This window comes from Hydra vulgaris, chromosome 12 (genome assembly GCF_038396675.1).
Source record: "Hydra vulgaris chromosome 12, alternate assembly HydraT2T_AEP".
NCBI classification, from domain to species: Eukaryota; Metazoa; Cnidaria; class Hydrozoa; order Anthoathecata; family Hydridae; genus Hydra; species Hydra vulgaris.
In genome coordinates, this window is record NC_088931.1 from 29,808,986 (window position 1) to 29,829,266 (window position 20,281).

The window sequence follows — 20,281 nt, forward strand, 5'->3', positions numbered from 1 at the left end:
GATCTCCCACAGATGTTCAATGGGATTGAGGTCAGGGCTCTGAGGAGGCCACTCCAAGACTCGTACATGTTTGGAGGTTAAGAAATCACATACCCGCTTAGCTTTGTGACAGGGTGCATTGTCCTGCTGAAAGACAAACTCACTTTGTCTGCCAAATAAAGCACCAGCTGAAGGGAGCATGTGATCTCTTAGGACTTATCCTGGACCATGACATGCAACCCCAAACCATGATAGACCCTCCTCCATGCTTCACAGTAGCATTAATGCAACTGCTGTGGTATCTTTCACCCACTCTTCTCCTCACTAAAACTCTCTTCCCACCACTAAACACTTGAAAACTGCTCTCATCACTCCAGAGAACCTGTTTCCGTTGATCGATGGTCCAGCCTCGATGTATCAGTGCAAATGCCCTCCGCCTCCGGCGGTGATCACAAGTTAACAGTGGCTACTTCGCAGCCACACAAGTGTTAAACCAGCTTTCTGCAGCCTGGCTCTAACAGTCCTAACAGCCAGCCTGATTCTATATAGTCTATACAGCCTGGCAGCTATATCAGGGGCAGTTAACCGCCTATCCGCTAAGCTCATTCGGACAAGAAGACGATCATCTCTAGTCGACCTCTTCTTTGGACAACCACTGCGGGATCTATCAGCCACCAATCCTGTTTCCCTGTATTTCCTCATCAGTCTAGTTACTGTAGACTTGCTTATTCTCATTTTCTGAGCCACTGCATCAAAAGTTGACCCATTCCTGACCTGCACAACCACCTCCAGCTGCTCCTCCGCAGCCAGCTTCTTCACTCCAGTCATGATAATAATTTTATTTAAAAAAATCTAAAAAAAAAAAATTGTTTTATAATACCAAGTAATATGAAATACATCATTAAACAATATTTAGAATGAAAAATAATACCAAATAAATGCTAAGCAAGTAAAATTTGTGACCCCAAATGCCAAGTCTTAATTGCACAATTAGGCCCATCATATTAACCTCCATTTTCCAAAATAAAACAATAAATAATGCAACCAATTTAAAAATTACAATTAATATCCACTAAAAACCGAAAAACAAATACAAAATAACATGGACTGGTAAGTTACAAGCCCAAAATACAAATAAATAAAGTATTATCAAATATATCAATTGTAAACAAAATTTAAAGGGACATCAGCTGATCGCATAAATTGACATCCAAATTACCACAAAGTTACTAAAAATTAAAAGCCACAAAAAAATTTAAAGTTCCTACACAAAGTAAACAACCTTGACATTAAAGAACTTGAAATCTGGCTGTTTTTATTTTTAAAACTTATTCTAAAATCAAAATTTTGTTGTAAAAGTTGCTGGGTGCATGACTTTCTGCCGCCATTATATATATATACACATATATCAATATATATATATATATACACATATATGATTATATATATATATATATATATATATATATATATATATATATATATACATATATATATATATATATATATATATATATATATATATATATATATATATATATATATATATATACAATATATGAATATATATATATACATATATGAATATATATATATATGTATACTTATGTGAATATATATATATATATATATATATATATATATATGTATGCATATATGAATAAATATATACATATATATATATATATATATATATATATATATTTGTATGTATGTATGTATAGGCATATATATATATATATATATATATATATATATATATATATATATATATATATATTTGTATGTATGTATGCATATGCATATATATATATATATATATATATATATATTATATATATATATATATATATATATATATATATATATATATATATATATATATATATATATCTATGTATGTATGTATGTATGTATATGCATATATATATATATATATATGTATGTATGTATGTATGTATATATATATATATATATAAATATATATATATATATATATATATATATATATATATATATATATATATATATATATATATATATTATATATATATATATATATATATATATAGTATATGTTACTGATACCTGCAGTACGAGAAATTAGCCAAATGCTAATGTTTATAATATAATTTAATATTGCAACTCTGAGTTTCATGTGTTACCACAATCATCAAGCAAGTAGTAAAAGTTTAATTTTGCTACGATTTGTTTTTTGGGGGTTCCGTTTATATTTGTATTTTGGATCATTACGGGACGGAAATTGATTAGTAGTTAGGTTAATAATATTATTAATTTGTTTTATATATATATATATATATATATATATATATATATATATATATATATATATATATATATATATATATATATATATATATATATACTATATATATATATATATATATATATATATATATATATATATATATATATATATATATATATATATATATATATATATATATATATATATATATATATATATAAATAGACGAAAAGAAACCTCAACCCTCAGAATTAGGAAAAATGAGGTCGGAAATAATTTGCTCATCTCAGTTTTTTAGAGGTCAGCATCTGGTCGACAAAAAAAATGCCAACCCTAATTCCGAGGGCTGAAACCTTGTCAATCCGCATTAGCTTTTCATAAAATTATTTGCAAAGAAGATATTATTTTTGCAAATCTAATTCTAAACCCGTGTTGCTTATTAGTCATGTTGATCTTAGATAAAACGCCATATAAAATAAGAAACCAGAGAATAAAAATCTTAAAAAAAGAAATGTCTTTTTTTTTGCAACAACCCATACATATTTGCAACAGCCCATACAAATGCTTGTGACCAATTACCAGAAGCTCAAGTTAAATTTGCTTTGTTTTCAATCTCTGTAAAAGCAAAATTATCACCATATTACAATCAAGATGATAAGGAATTGGCATCATTTAAAGCATCAATTTTTGTTGCTGTGGTGTTTTTTTTGCTTTAGCCGACTGAGTACTGTCGTATATCAGCAGCAATAAACATATATGTCAAAAGTCAATAAAGAAACTTATATATTTATTTCAAAAAAAAATTTATATCTTTAAATATCAATTTTGAGGATAGAAAAATTAGATATCAAAGTTTTTTCTTTTTTGCTTTAAAATGCTTTAAAATTGTTAGCTTAAGCAAATACTTGTGAGAAAAACTTATTTAAGCGTTAACCTGCATGAGTCTAAGCAAACATAAATTTAATTTGCATTTGTTCAATTTTGCATTTAACTATTAGATTAGACTATTAAGTTTTGGCTGCAGAAATTTGCACTTTTTATATAATTTTTGTAAAAAAAATTACTATGAAATCAAGCATGTAAAACCCTCATTATTTTGAATTGTGATTAGGTTTTGCAGTAAAAAGCCTATAACAGGATAACAGTTACCAAAAACTTTAATATAAAATATACTTCTAAGAATGTGCCATCCTCTAGCTTTATTAGCAAAAGCAACAGCAAATGGTCCAGAAAGAGAAAACATTATAATAGTTTTGATAGTCATGTTATTCTAGCTAGAAAAAAATAAATAGATTTGTTAAACATTAATTCTATTTAGCATTATAAAACAAAAACAATATGCTATTAAAATAATTTACTTTAGTAAATAAGCAAATTACGGATTAAATAAATATTTTAAATTATAATAAATTAATAAAAAATTTTATTTTGACCATATTTTGTACAGATAATAAAATAGAACCTAGCTTGCCCAAAAAAACATATTGAAAATATATATTAAATAAATATAACTTGTATTTAAAAAATTAATTTAAATATTAATTTTAATAGAGAATAAAATTTGGTGCGTTGTATGACTTTTAAAAACAAATAACACCTTAGTATGTTATTAACATATGGGCAACAAACCGACTGCTTGCTTAAACTTGATCAAATAATTCCAAGAAGATCAGCATTTTAATCTTATCATAAGAATTTAATGATGTACTCTTGAATTTATTTTTAAAATAATTATTATAAGAAACAACTATAAAAACTATAATTAAGAAATATAGTTGTTAAATTATATAAAAAATACAACTCTTAGAATAGTGTTTGAAAACATACATATTTTGATTATAATCTTAAATTATACTTTGTAATAACAATATTGTACCATCAACCTACTATTACTCCATTTTTACTTTACTTCATTTTTAATCGTTATTTTACTACAGTAAAATTTAAGCATAATAAAAAATTTGCTTAATGAAATTGATTTTTTAAAGTTCTAAAATGTTGTTATAACTGCTTTATAAATAGAAAAAAAAAGTTTCAATTTAATATGCTTTGATTGAGGTTTTAAAAATGGTGCAAAGTAGTAATGGGTTACTTTGCAACACATAATCAAATGTTTTAATATTAAAAACAAAAAATATCTTGCCTAAAAATGTAATTTTAGTATAAGATTTAGTTAAGGAATTTCACAAAACACTGCTTTAAATAAGTAAACCATTTTTTTTTAATAAACAAACATTAAAAACAAAAAAATCAAACAAAATGTTGGATAAATAAATGAAGTTCAATGTTATATGTTTATGTTTACTCGTATTTCCCACCATCAAATAATTCTAGCACTGAAAAGATCTCTTTTTGCTCAAAACTTTAGGGGGCCTTATTCCTCCAACTATCTTATCCCAAGTGTAACATTTTTTTTTTCAGAGGCCATTTTGAATTATTCTACAATTTTGCCATGACACTTACTGTTGCTCTATACTTGTCAAAATAACCTATGTTCTAGGTAAATATTCATTTTTACAATTTATTAAAATTACAAATGCATCAATCTGTTTCTTAATTAGTTAAATCATAAAATAGGTTGTTTTCAAGGAGCTGGGTAATTGATGTTCTTGTCAATTTGAGAGTATCCAAGAATGAAGAACTGATGACTGACACCTCAACTTTATTGATGTAAATTTTATCAAGTAGTGGTTACCTATCACAAGGGTAAATTCCACACTTTTAAAAACCATTATAAAGATTTTTTTAATGTTCAGTTTTAAAAAATCAAGGATTTGTTTTAGAAGCGTTGGTAAAGTCAACAATCAGGCATTTCTTTCCACTTAAACAAACCTTTTTTCCATACTATTTTCATTGGCTTAAAAAAAGCAACATCTAAAGGTAGTGTGAGATGTGTACTGTTAAGAGACAAATATTAAAATGCAATGTTTTCTTCTCTGCACTTTTGAAATACAGTAACACTAAGGTGAATAGATAGATGTTCAGCAATAAGAACCTTTTTAACTATTACCTTTTTCAGTTTTTTCAGTGAATCAAACTAATCTGATTTAGTACTTTGGAAGCGACAATTTTTAGGCCTCCTTCTGTTCATGTATTACACTTTTGGAAGGCCTTATTCAAAACAAAAGTGGTACCACACATCAGTAAGGAAATGCTTGACTTACAAAAATTACAAACTTTGGATACTTAATATTTTTCGATATATCACTTTTCTGTTTCCAAGATCATTAGTTTGATTTATCAAGATTTCATGTTTTCTGCAAATAGGTTTTTCACAACCTCCTTTAAATTTTTAATGTATGCTTATGTAATTTCCTCATTTATTGCAGCTCTGCAACATTTGATATTTGTTGCAAAGTTCCTTTAGTCTGTGGTATTGTGTTAAGAAGGTTTTTACCTAATATGCCAGAAATATTATTTTAAAATTGTTTAATTTTTCTATTTATTTTTTTTTTAAGTAGCAACTCACTGTAAATTTCATATCTCTCTGAGTCAATGGAAAACCAAAATCACTCATGGCTTTAATATATGAAACAAACGACTCTTCTTCAAGTTTTAAAAATGCAGGTTGCTTACCTGGTCTCATCAAATTTTTATGCTTTTGGTTAATAATTATTGCTTTTTTTGGTATGATAAAATGATTTGTGGCTATACGTTGACTGGGTATTTCTTTTATTTTATTATTAAACTTAAGCATATTTGTAATGTTTTTTAACAATGCCTTGCCATTGTTAAAAATAATGTGTATCTGTTAGCAACGTTTAAAACCATTAATTGTAATAAAATAATAGTCTGAAGTTACTTTTCACAATTCTCTCAACTGGTGCAAAGTTTTTGGTCAAAATTAGACACCCAAATTATTTTTAGCAACACCATTATAAATAATAGCTTAAATTAGATTTTTTTTTTTTTTTTTTTTTTTTTTATTTGCATAATTTAAACTACATGATTTCTGTGCATAAAAAAACTAAACTTATTATAAATTGATATAGATCTTGTGTAGAAACACGTAAAGGAAAAAAGTTTTAAAAAAAAATGGCTTACAGAAATAATAAAAAAACAACACTTAAAATGGCAGCACAATTCAAAATTTATTCTGAAGATTGAAGATAATGGCCCAACTAACAAGAAAAAGCCAAATAATTTTTAAAAAATCTGCTATAGAGCTCGATAACTGCAAAAACTTTTAAAAAGTGGTACAAATAACCCCCAATGGAGTGAACTAGCCCCGATCGACAGTATAATAACGTTCGGTGTATAACGACGTAATAACGATCTACAATAAAGTACAGAGTTCTTCGGTCAGCTACGCAAGGTGCGCTTCAAGTTTTTTTTTAAATTTAACTGACTTAATATAATATAAATTTCTTTTTTTTTTCTTCTTGTATATGCTAATTATCATTAGTTATTGTAATTCAAAAAAAAAACACGAGATAATTAAAAATTTGACATTAGTAGATCTAAAAGACAGTGGTCAGCTACGCAACGCGCAAAAAAGCTCTTTTTTATTTGTTTTATTTGTAAAACTTTTTAAATATAATAATAATTACCGTGACTATGAACAGCGGGGTGAAAATGAACACCAGTACTAGTTTTACTAAATAGTGAAGCAACACATAAAATATAGCCAAAAATTGAGATTTTTTTACTCACTTGTCTTAAATATAATTTGTTGAAGATAATTTTCAGCTGCCCTCAAAATTATCTTTTCCCGCCTTTTCTCAATTGCATATAAACATTCCACGTTACGTGGTTAGGGCAATCTACTCACTTATCAAGGAATATAAAATAATAAAAATAAAGTATAGGTTATAAAACAAGTTACACAAAAAAAGGCATAGAAACAGCTGTAATTGATGATATTTTTTTAATACAAAATTAGGCTTTTCTTTGTTAATTTTAGGAACTATGCCTCGAAATTACAAAAGAAAGGAAAACAATCGAGGTTATAAAACAAGTTACACAAAAAAAGGCATAGAAACAGCTGTAATTAAAGTAAAAAACCATTAGGAACATTACATAAAAAAGTAAAGCTTGGGGATCAAGTTCCGAAAAAGCATGGCGGACAGACCAGACTTGACAGTAAAACCGAAAATTTATTTGTCCAAACAATTATTTATGACTGACTGGAGAGTACCATTTGATTCGTTGGACATAAGACTTTTAGTCAAATCTTATTGTGATAAAATGAAGATTAATGACGCTCGATTCAAAAATAATATGCCTGAGGTAGATTGGGTTCAGTTTTTCATGAAGAGAAATTGTTTAACTAAGGTTGCAGACAATGCGAAACATAGTAGAGCCGTGGTAAACGAAGAAACCCTAAACAAATATTTTGATAATTTGTACCTAGAATTAAAGAATACACCTCCAGAAAATATTTACAACTATGATGAGACCAATATAACAGACAATCCAGGGTCCAAATCCGCTATTGTTCGTCGTGGCCATGGGAACTGTGTTGAAAAAAACAAGAATATTCAAACCAGTCGACCAGTTTAATGTTTTCTGGCAATGCTGTCGGAGAGTTTTTGCCGCTCATGGTTGTTTATAAAGCAAAGAATCTTTACCAAGGTTGGACTCAAAGTAGACTACTTGGAACTGTTTATGACATCACTCCTAATGGGTGGTTTGATAGTGGAACATTTACTAGATGGTTTATGGAAATATACTTACCTGTTGCTATTTCAAAAGCCGGAACAACATTGTTAATTGGGGATAATCTTGGTTCACATTTTTCTCCTGAAGTTATTGAAGCCACGATTCAACATAACATCAAGTTTATAACAATGCCCCCAAATGCAACTCATCTCTGTTAACCACTAGATGTTGCTGTATTTAGAGGATTAAAGCAGTTGTGGAGGAGTAGTCTTTTGAAGCGGAGAGTAGAAAGTCGTATTAAAGAAGCAATCCTAAAGGAACACCTACCTACGCTTTTAAATAAATTAAATAACACTTTGCGACCAGAAGCTTTGATTTGCGGATTTCGGGAAACGGGGATCTACCCTATGGACAAAACAGAGGTTATAAAACGCCCTCCAGGAAAATATAAAGATCCTGGTGGTAAAGACACCGTAATGATTCTTAACGAATCCTATTTAGATATTTAAAAAAATAATCTTGGATTAGGCGCAAATCCACCAGCAAAACACAAGCCACGTGGTCCAAAGGTGGAACCAGGTTAAAAAATTTATTGTTTATAAAAGTCAACGCCATCAAGTTCAACAAAGCTTAACAACAACACAGATAGTATTTGGTACTGTGCTTTTTGTTACCCACTTTTTGTTACTGTAGAGTTAAGCAATGATGTATAGATTCAATGCGACAATTGCAGTAAACCATATCACCTCCAGTGTTGTGGCCTCATTTATGATAAAGATTATTTTTATGAGCTCAATATTGAAAATATCAACTTTGTATGCAGCATGTGTGAATCATTTGAGAAATTGAAGGATAGTGACAGTTGATATCCTATATTATAAAGGATAACTTGGTAAATATCGTGATACACGTAGATATATTAAAAAGACTAAGTTTTAAAAGTAGTATGTTAACTTTTTCACATGAACTGAATTTAAAAAAAAATATTTCTAAATAAAATAAACTTTCTGTTATCTGCTTGATCTTTAACAGCATTTTCCCCCAATGTATTATTGTAATATAGCCTTCATTTAGGATATGAAAACGATATGTAGTGTTCAAAGTCACCCCAAATCTGCTGTTCATTTTCACCCCGGAAATACGTATATACTCGTGCAAAACCAGAAAACTAAGGTATTTACTTCATTGTGTTGATCAAGCTTACAACTTTTACAGAAAGCTGAAAAGTATAATGTTCTGTTGCAAATAAAATGGTAGTGATTAGACAAACAGTTTTCTTCCATAATGCAAAAATGTTCAAAAAACGTTCATAGTCACCCCCATTCACGGTGCAAGTCAAAAAAAAGTTTTTTAAAAAACATGAAGTCAGTTACGCAACTATTAGCTACGCAACATGCGAATTTTATTCATAGTTTAGATTTAAACCTAAAACAAATCTCATACTATATTTATAGCTTTTATTTAGAAATGATAAAAATGGTTACTACAGTTTATAAAGGTCATTTTTAAGATAGCTGGTCACTTCAAAACTGTCTAGACACCAAATGTAAGTTTTTATTCCTTTGTTATCATGCAATTTTCGGCCTAAGCTGTTCGCCGACAACGCTTCTGTCTAAAACTTGAAAGTGATGGCATTTACACAATTCTTTTATTTTTTTGTTTCCTTAAAAAATAGACGCTCAAACCAAAAGAGTTCAATAGTAAGAAACTCTCAAAAGAGAGTTGTATATTTCTAGCTTTTTTTTTCATTTAGTAATATAACAGTAATTTTTAAATTGTTTGTAGCGATTGCCAAGTCTCTAGCGCAAGAAATTATATATTTTTCCGACAAAACATTTTTTCTGGCAACACGTTTTACAGTGGCTCCGATTCCACCCACAACTCTTTTTCCATACATGGAGCAAAAAAATGCTAGTGCATTTTAATTGTATGCCTTTCTTCTTAAATTTTCAGTGATGCTAAAACATACTTAATTTTGAATTGAGATGTTGCGTTGTCACTGAAAATATGAACTTCTTGTACCGTCTGATAGAACACTGTGAACCAAAAAGACCGTCAGATTTTGTCGTGGCACTCATATAAAACCTTTTGAACATAAAAGTATTTGTCCTATAAGTTTCGAAAAGTAAGTTTTTAAAATCTGGACAAAGTGCTAAGGTTCAAAAACGGGGCAAAAGGGTAAGCCTGAGGGGGTCTTTGGCTCATTTATAAAATTAAAAATCGTTTTTTTAATATTATTAAATTTTTGTTTGTAGTTAATCTGTTACATCAAATTGTTTAAATTTTTTAATAAGGAAACTGTAATCTGAAAAAAATAAGCATAAATGTTCTTATTTAATTTCATACATAAATAACATCTACAACAGCATAGTTATAAATATCTGTAACAGTACATTCAAATCATTACATGTATACACCTATGATTAATATATAAATTTATATATATTAATTTAGATACTTAAATAAATGTACACACAGACATGAATATACATTTATTCCTATGTATGCATAAAAATATATACTTGCATATTTATATATCATGTATATATGTTTATATATCATTTACATGTAGGGTCATTTCGGATAAAGCGAGCCAATAAAACTAAAATCAGTGTGTATTAATAACTATGTGAGATATCTTAATACTTCTTGTACTAGAAAACTCTATAACAGATACCTAAACTATGAAATAATGTAAAGTGAGCCACACTAATATAAAGTGAGCCAAGTAAACTATATATGATACATAGGAAAGGTTCGCTTTATATTAACAAATTTATAAAGTGAGCCACCATTATTGGTAAAGCGAGCCAATAGCTTATATGATTATTCTAAAGTGAGCCATTTAGCTTTTATTTCAGACAAAAATTAACAAAATTGGAAGTATTATTACAAATAATATTTACTATATTAATATTAACTTTATTACCTACGATATAGTAAACTGGTATTAAAAGTTTGCAAACATTAACCTCAAATGCATACAATGCAAAAAATTTAAAGAACAAAAGCAATATAAAAATGTCAGCGACTAGTCTAATAAAAATAATACTGCTAAGGCTGCAGATAAATGATGCAGTACAAAATGCAAAATATCAAGTCTTAACTAGAGTTAATTTACTTAGTTGTTGTTTGAACACAATCAGCACATAGTTGTCCACGCACGGTTATTTCGATACAGCTCTCATGTAACCAATCACGGCACGCGTCACACTCAATCCATTCATCATCAATGAGAGGATCAGTTGCTTCACCATATGCAAACCCACAATATTTGCAAATGTCTTCTTCTTTTTGTTTGTTTTCTTTTTTGGATTCTTTCTTTTTCTTTATAACCTTCTGTTTAACAGTTTTCTTCTGTTTCTTTTCTTTGCTGGTCTCTTTCTCTTTAGCTACTTTTTTTGTTATTGGCTTGGTTCTTTCTTGAATAAATGCTACATTTTCTTCTGATGTCAATTCACGTGGCCGACTGCTTTGTGGTCGATCTCTGTGTGGCACTGGCATCAAGTTTTCGAAAGACACATCGAGGTCTGCTTGTTCAATTGACACAATTGTATTTTCATCAGTCGTAGTTAAACAAGTACTACCAGCAATATCACTATTGACATGTTGCTCATGCTGCTTATCTAGGCGAGTATTAGAATTAGATGCATTAATATTATCTTTATTAGCTGTATCAACAAGTTTAGCACTAGAACTATTTGAAATATCTGGCAATTGCATTTCATTCAGATTAATTATGTCAACGGAATCGGTCACAGAAATCAACTGCAAATTCATAGCTGCATTAGGTACAGGTGGCTGTTCAATACTCGATCGCAGTGGCAAACAAGAATTTTCAATATTTGACAAAATATTGGGCTGAGAATCCAATGGCTCGGTTTACCTGAATGCCCTTGGCTCGGTTTATCTAACAGTTATGCAAAACCGAGCCAGGTTGAAAATTCGATTAAAAAACTTTATCATCGCTCAAATACATATCAACACTGTATTTTTTGAAATAGTTTCTCATATTACTAATATTACAATCATTTTACTATAAATAGTGTCAAATATGAAATACTCACTTTTCTTAATTGAAGCTAAACAAAATATAAGGTCCTCAAGCGAAAAAACGTTTTGTTACTACTCGAATGATTATAATTATACCACCGCGAAAATAATTGCTTAGCAACTGTTTTTAAAATATTCATTAGACATTAAAATGAATAACTAATATTAAATAAATTGTTATAAATCGAAAGCATAATTTGATTTCGTAAAATTGCAATATTTAGGCGACCGGCTCGCTTTATCCGATGGCTCGCTTTATCCGAAATGACCCTATATATGTGTACACACACACTTATATTTGTGGATTGATAAAAGAAGAGAAAATCAAAAAATCTCTTCTACTAAAAGTATCTCTTCCACTTCTTTTATTAGGCCACAGATATATAAGTATATATGTAGATACATCTACATTTTTTAATGTACCTAATATGTTAATAAATAACATATATGATATGCATAGATATAAAAAATACATTATTTATTTGCTATTTATGTATATCATGTGTATATGTATATATATACATACATATATATATATATATATATATATATATATATATATATATATATATATATATATATATATATATATATATATATATATACATACATATATATATATATATAAATATATATATATATATATATATATATATATATATATATATATATATATATAAATATATATAAATATATATATATATATATATACAGGGCCGGCGCCAGAGTATTTGGCACTCTAGGCGAATCTGACACTGTGCCCCTACCCCTCCCCAACTTACTTTTACAAAGGAATGCTTAAGTTATGTTATAATATTTTGTATATACATTCGGAAGAATACATACATCCATAATTATAAAGAAGCGCATATTCATTAAACTTTATAATATATTAATAAATAATTTCAAAACTTCACTTTTCGCGCATTTGTTTTTGCAAATGTAGAAACGAGTTCCGTCAGGTTAATGTTTCTAGTAATATCAAGTTCACTTGACAGAGTAGCTAATCCAGCAGGTCTTTCTTGCTGCATAGGCGTTTTTAAAAATGTTTTTATCAGTTTGAGTTTTCAGAAGCTTCGCTCACCGCTAGCGACGGAAACTGGAAGTGTCAAGAGGATTCTTAAAGCTATAACAGTGTTAGGGACACAATCTGTTAGATTGTTTTTAATATAAAATTTAGTAAATCTAGTTGCAATGTACACCTTGCAACTCGTCTTGAAATTGATTTCAGTTCACTGCATAGATCAACTGCATCGATATCTTTGGAGTCTCCATGTTGCAAAGCCTTCTCAAGATTCAAGCAATGTTTCATAACTTCTTTGCTAGTTACACTCTGTAAACTGTGAACATCATAGAGAAAACCAAATAACGAACTTATTGTTTGTATGAGAGTAAATCTTTCTTCAACCGATTGTGTCAAGAATAGCAAAGTAAAAGTTTATTTTGAATTTTTCTTTAATAGGTTCGTCATCTTTTACATACGTAAATTGTTTATTCTTTCTTCTGATACGGGTTGAATCGGGTTCAAAAAGTGCAGTTATCTCTAAATTGGCTGCAATTTCAACTGCATCTACCAGTATTTTCTTAAACTCTTAAAACTTTTATATTTTTTAAGATGCATATCTAATTCTTTTGCCTGAAGTTGCATACTAGTCATATTGATCTCAAAAAACACGTCGTACCACACAACCAGAGAAACGACAAACTTAAAACTAGAAATAGCGTTTGCAATAAACCGTGCATCTACCCGAGTTGAATTACCAGATGCTCCTGTTGAACTTGTATCGTTCGCAATCTGTGCCAGAGCATCGTAAATATCACCAAGTTGTTAACGGAGAGGTTTTAAAGCATCAATTCGGCTTTTCCACCTTGTTTCACTCAGCGGTTTAACAGTGAGACTAGAAACATGTCGTGTTAAAACTTCCCAGCGACGAGTTGATGCAGAAAAGAATGCATATACATGTTACACCAGACCAAAAAAGGCTGTTGCTTTTAAGCAACATTCAACACCATCATTAACAGCCACATTCAATGTATGTGCACAGCAAGGAACAAACAATGCTCGGGGATTGAGATCTAAAATTCTTCGTTGGACACCCTTATTTTTCCCCCTCATATTTCTGCCATTGTCATATCCTTGACCACGTAAGTTTTCAATAGATAAAGACATCTTGCCTAACTGCTTAATGATAGTTTCAGCCATAACAGCACCAGTTGTCTCCTTTAGAGGCTTTTGAGGCTTTTGAAATCCAAGAAATGTTCCTTTATAGATGCTGTTGCTGCAATTCCATTTTTGGATTTGAAATCACATCCAAAAAGCGAATGATCATAGTCATTTATTCAACATGACCCGCATCAGGTGTGCATTCTATAATTATTGAAAAGTACTTAGGATCACGAGCAGATGTTAGAATTTTTTGTTTGATTGCATTGGATAAAAGATGAATCAATTCATTTTGTATGTCTTTGCCTAGGTAAGGTACATGTGTTTCATTGTCTTTAATCTTTCGAAGATGCTCATCCATTAGTGGGTCAAACAAAGCTAAAAATTCTACAAATTTCAGAAAGTTTCCGTTATCAGTAGTGTTCAGTTTCTCATGTGTTCCACGAAAAGCAAGATTTTGCATACCAAGAACTCTAACTATAGCTATCAGCCGTTTCAAGATTTGCTGCCAATACTGTTCTTCTTTTTTAACAAGACGCAAATGTTCGGCATCAAATGTTTTATTGTTTCGCAGTCGCAGCTTAAACTCTTTCCATGACTGAAAATTCGCTAGATGTTCACTGCTTTTCTCATGCCCTGACAGAATTGCGGACATGCTTTTCCAATCATGTGAACCGTTGGAAGAAAGAGATGACGCAGCTGTTGTGCTACTGGTAAACAGTTTGCAGCAGAAGCAATACACAGAGTTATTACTTACAGAATACTGCAGCCAATGTCTGCGAACTTTATCTCCATTGACAAGCCGGCGGTTGTAATGGTTTTTTGAAAATTTTTTTTCCATACTATCCTTAGGAAAGTCAAACAGATTGACTTGTTTTGGTTCATGTTCTATCAAAAGTTGTCGCATTTCATCATCAAATACGACCCAAGTAGCCAGATCGCTATAGTTAGCATATAGACCAGAGAATTTAACAATCTTATGCCCTTCAGATTCTTTGTTTGCTACGTGTATTGCATTATGTCCTTCAAACTCTTCTGATACTGTCATCTTATAGGCTTCCCTATCTGCTTCAACTTGACTTTTTAACTCATCTGTGCCATTTTCATTTTTCTGCGGTGAACTTAGATACTTTAACAAAGAACCAGTCTGTTTTGTTATAGACCCTTCATTTGCAGCCCGTCGTTTACGATATTGCGCACCAGACAATTTTTTCTCTCTGCCATCGTGGACTGAAATAACAAAGGAAACTGCTAAAAAATAATAAAAATGATCGCCTCGTGCATATTTAATATCTTTAAATTAAAATATTATTTTAACTTATTTATGAAAGTTTTAAAGATACATTTTAAAACTTTTAAAGCTCCATAAATATAAATAATAATACTATATTAGTATAAAAACACAATATAAATCAGTTAATTTGTTACTATACTACTTCGTAATTGCTATCATAGAATATTTAATTAAAATTAGTTTCTTACTATTTCTGAATAAACGAGCCAGCAAAAACAATTTTCTCAATAAAGTTAAACGTGCTAAAGTTTTCTATAAATGAGTAATGAAAACTTTGCATTGTATTAATTGCTACAAAATTTCATTTTGCATAAATAGTACAAAAAGAAAAATCAAAATTGATTCTTTTGCGTCAAAGGAAACAAAAGTATCAAAATTGATTCTTTTGTTTTATTTGACGCGATTTAAAAGAGTACTTTTTCAAATCTCTTAAATTTAATTCAAAGAGATTTGAAAAAAATTTTAGTAATGTTTTTAATATATTTGTTTTTTATGTAGCTAGTTTTAGTGCCGCCCTAGAAAACTTGCCGCCCTAAGCGGCCGCCTAGTTCGCCTAGTGGTTAAACCGGCCCTATATATATATATATATATATATATATATATATATATATATATATATATATATATATATATATATATATATATATATATATATATATATATATATATATATATATATATATATATATATATATATATAGGGCCGGTTTAACCACTAGGGCCGGTTTAACCACTATATATATAGATATATATATATATATATATATATATATATATATATATATATATATATATATATATATATACATATATATATATATATATATATATATATATATATATATATATATATATATATATATATATATATATGTATATATATATATATATATATATATATATATATGTATATATATATATATATATATATATATATATATATATATATATATATATATATGTATATATATATATATTTATATATATATATATCTATATATATATATATGTATATATATATATATATTTGTTATTTATAAATATCATGTGTATTTATCATGGGCCTCGGAACCGGGGGGCTGGGTTGGCCAGAGCCCCCCGAGAAAAAAATGATGGCGCCCTTTTTGATTGTACCTTTAAAAAATTTTTGCCCCCGAAAAATTTTTTTTTTTTTTTAATTGTTAAAAGAAATTGTTTAAAATATATCTATTTAAAAAAATATATATATATTTTTGTATTAACTTTTAACAATTGATTAACAAGATATTTACCGATAAGTAACATTGTTTTGATAGCGCCAAAAAGCCGATTATCTGAAAAAACCACATACGCACACGAAAGTAAAAATTATTCGATTAGAAATACTTTTATTTTCGAATACGGAAATAATCTATTTAAGAATTGCGCTGTTTCAAATTTGAACAAAAACTAGAAGTTTTTAAACGTAAGTTTTTGAAACGCTTTACATTATTATTTTAGAGATTATAATTGATATATTGGACGAGGTTAATTTCCATTCCATTCGGTCTCTTGTTTTGGCAACATAACTATAACGATATATTCCAAAATTGGTACATATGTTAATATACCCGGAAGTAATTTATATTTCAAAAGATTATGTTGTTCTATTTTTTTATCAGAGTCCTTCCAAAATTGGCTAAAAATAAAAAATTTCTTAATAATGGAAATTATTATTTATAAATCAAAATTGTTTTGTTAAATTGAATAATCAAATTTTAATTAATTGTTCTTAGGTAATATAAAATTCCTATATATATATAAATATTAAAGCAAAAACTTTCTAATAATGATTTTATTTTTTATATATATTACAATTATATAATAGAAGTATTTATTATATTATATATTGACTAAGTTTTATTTTTTAAATGTCACTATTAAAAAAAAGGTAACTACTACATGCTATCATGCCTAGCATTTAGACTATATAATGGTTGCCAAAGGCCAAGCTATCTATATTAAAAAAATATATACTTTGATAGATTATGTATATATCTATTTATATAATCAAAATATTAAATATTATTTATATAATTTATTTTTTTATGATTACTGATACGTTTTTATGATTACGTATTTTTATGATTACTGATAACTTATCTAAAACCCTTCAACAGACACTTATGTCTGCTTCTGAAGGAAGGGACATTGCAATGTTGACTGTCACAATACTCGTGGATATGCGAAATGAGGAGTGGTTCAATTTGTGGTGGCAAAAAATTCAGAAGCATGCTAATGATTTCCCGGACCTTGAGGAACCCAAGCTTCCGAGAAAAAGGAAGATGCCAGCACGGTATGAGGAGGGTTGTAGTACCACATATCATTATGTTAAGACAGCCATTCAGTACTATCGTGCCACATACTACAATGTAATTGATTCTTCTGTTGACACTATCAAATATCGTTTAGATCAAGCAGGACAGAAACAACTTGAAAAGCTGGAGAAACTTTTGCTTTCTGAAGATGTCACAGATACCATAGCATGGATAAAGAAGACATACTCAGATATTAACACGGACTTACTAGATGTGCAACTTGGGCTATACACAACAATGTTTGATGAAATTCCAAGGAATGTCAGTGATGTTGTCTCACATCTCCCACAGTTTTCCTCTTCTCAATTATCTTCTATTTCTAAAGTTGTCAAATCGATCAAGCTGATTCTAGTTACTCCAGCAACAATTGCTGTTAGTGAACGAGCATTTTCAACAATGAGAAGACTTAAAACTTTTCTGAGAACGACGATGAAACAGCAGAGGCTGAATAATTTGGCAATGTTACACATCTATTCAAAGTGTGCAAACCAACTTGATCCAGAAAAAGTGATAACAGAATCCTTATAGAACAAATTTATTCGGATTTTAGTGTCTTTATTTTGAACTTGAACTATAGTACTACATGTGTATACAGTTTTATGTACCTACAACCTAAACTATTTTATACCATTATAAATTATTTTTGGTTATTATCAGCCTTTTGTATTCTCATTTTATATAGAATCTAATATGTACGATAGTACCCATATATTCTCTATTCAACAAATACAGAATAATAATATGTAATTTTAATATGTATAACTCCAAAGAAACATATAAAACAACTTTTATTTTTGTGCACCAAAGGAATATGCCCTTTTCAGTGTGGCCCCCCAGTTTATAAAAGCTTCCTAGGCCCCTGTATATATATATATATATATATATATATATATATATATATATATATATATATATATATATATATATATATATATATATATATATATATATATATATGTATATATATATATATATATATATGTATATATATGTATATATCTATATATCTATACATATATATATATATATATATATATATATATATATATATATATATATATATATATATACATATATATATATATATATATATATATATATATATATATATATATATATATTTATTTATTATTGCTCTGTTCTTTAAGAAAATTAGGCACTCTATATATAGAATACACTAACTTAACTTAAATATGAAAAGTAAATATATATACATATTTATCTTATACTGCTGATTTAGGTGAGCAGTGTGACATCATACTGAAATAGACTGTTGCCGGGGGCTTCAGTACATACATCAACTGACAAATAGCCTGACTTGCAGCAGAGTGAGGGTTTGGCATGGGGCAATAATTTTTTTATTCATTATTCTTTTTTTTTCTTTTTTTTGTATATATATATATATATATATATATATATATATATATATATATATATATATATATATATATATATATATATATATATATATATATACTTTTACTGATGATTCAGCAATACTGAAACTTCAAGTTGAAGAAAAAAGTTAGATAAGTGATTTTTACTAATTTACTAATATATAAATATATATATATATATATAAATATATATATATATATATATATATATATATATAAATATATATATATATATATATATATATATATATATATATATGTATATATATTTTAGTTCAAATATACACATAAATATAATCAAATTTAAATTCTGGCCTGTCGCCGTGATCTGGATGCTCTTTTTGTCTGTTAAATCTAGTCCATGTTGGTTTAAACTTTGCATGAACACTTTCCCCACATTGTTCAGCAAAGTTTCCTAATCCTTGGTTATGGTATTCCACATATGGCTGAACATGACACAGTAGAATGTGAACTTTCCGTGTTATATTAATTTTTTTATTTAAATTTAATGCAACCTCTTGTGCAGAAAAAAATGAACACTTTAAATTAGTTATTGCTTCTTTGAAGCCAGGTTGTAACTTGCTAGAAAAACAACTATTTTTACATTGCGAAAATCTTTTAAACACTGAACAATTGGAATCAAACATGTAAACAACTCAAAAAATTTAATTTCAAGGGAATCTAAGTTTTCTAATATTTTGTTTGAATTGTTTCCATCCCAGCCTCTACATTGATAGCCTCTCTGAATGACATTTTTTGACTTCAGCCAATCATCAAATCCTGGCCAGACATCCAACAAAAAATTTCGTAGCAATGAAACAAAGCCAAATTAATAAATAAAGTTCAGGCAGAGAAACTAGTTGCTCAATTAAAGTATCTGGATCTAGATCAATGTACAAAATTCGAGGATTAATACAGTTCATGAAGTCTTTCATGGATGATTTAACTGATTTATTTTCTAAATACTTATTGTACCAATAATCAATACTGCCAAGAGTTCGTTTTGTCCCTGAATCTAATGTGGATATTCCCTCACACCATAAACAAGCTCTTTTCTCAGAATGCCCAGATAAGCCAAATAACACATTTCCACATTTTAGGTCAAAAGCAACATAAAAACTGACACATTGCAAATTTAACTTTTCTATAATTTGCCTCAAATTATAATTAGATTCAGGATTATCTTCA

General features: G+C 28.4%; 2 protein-coding genes across 2 annotated transcripts in view; both read right to left on the minus strand.

The window, feature by feature from the left end:
* LOC124807840 (uncharacterized) overlaps nt 1-3,536 on the minus strand; it is a 35,433-nt gene extending 31,897 nt beyond the window's left edge. Inside the window, exon 1 of the mRNA XM_065812856.1 lies at nt 3,422-3,536. Within this exon, the coding sequence (XP_065668928.1) occupies nt 3,422-3,512 (91 nt within the window). The 5' untranslated portion in view covers nt 3,513-3,536. The remainder of the gene's footprint in view (nt 1-3,421) is intronic.
* Nucleotides 3,537-13,865: 10,329 nt separating this feature from the next.
* Nucleotides 13,866-15,640, minus strand: LOC136088052 (zinc finger MYM-type protein 1-like). Its single transcript, XM_065811699.1, has 4 exons — nt 15,549-15,640; nt 15,410-15,450; nt 14,291-15,296; nt 13,866-14,181 (listed from the first exon to the last, which is right to left on the minus strand). Exons 1-4 carry the CDS (start codon nt 15,638-15,640, stop codon nt 13,866-13,868), a joined length of 1,455 nt encoding a protein of 484 aa, XP_065667771.1.
* Between the last annotated feature and the right edge of the window lie 4,641 nt (nt 15,641-20,281).

Excerpts from the sequence above, each read along its gene's own strand:
- LOC136088052 (XM_065811699.1), bottom strand. The coding sequence starts at position 15,640 with ATGCAAAGTTTTCATTACTCATTTATAGAAAACTTTAGCACGTTTAAC. Across the intron at positions 15,451-15,548 it reads GGCTCGTTTATTCAGAAATA|TATTATTATTTATATTTATG; the intron begins GTAAGAAACTAA and ends ATACTAATATAG. Across the intron at positions 15,297-15,409 it reads AGCTTTAAAAGTTTTAAAAT|TCCACGATGGCAGAGAGAAA; the intron begins GTATCTTTAAAA and ends TTGTTATTTCAG.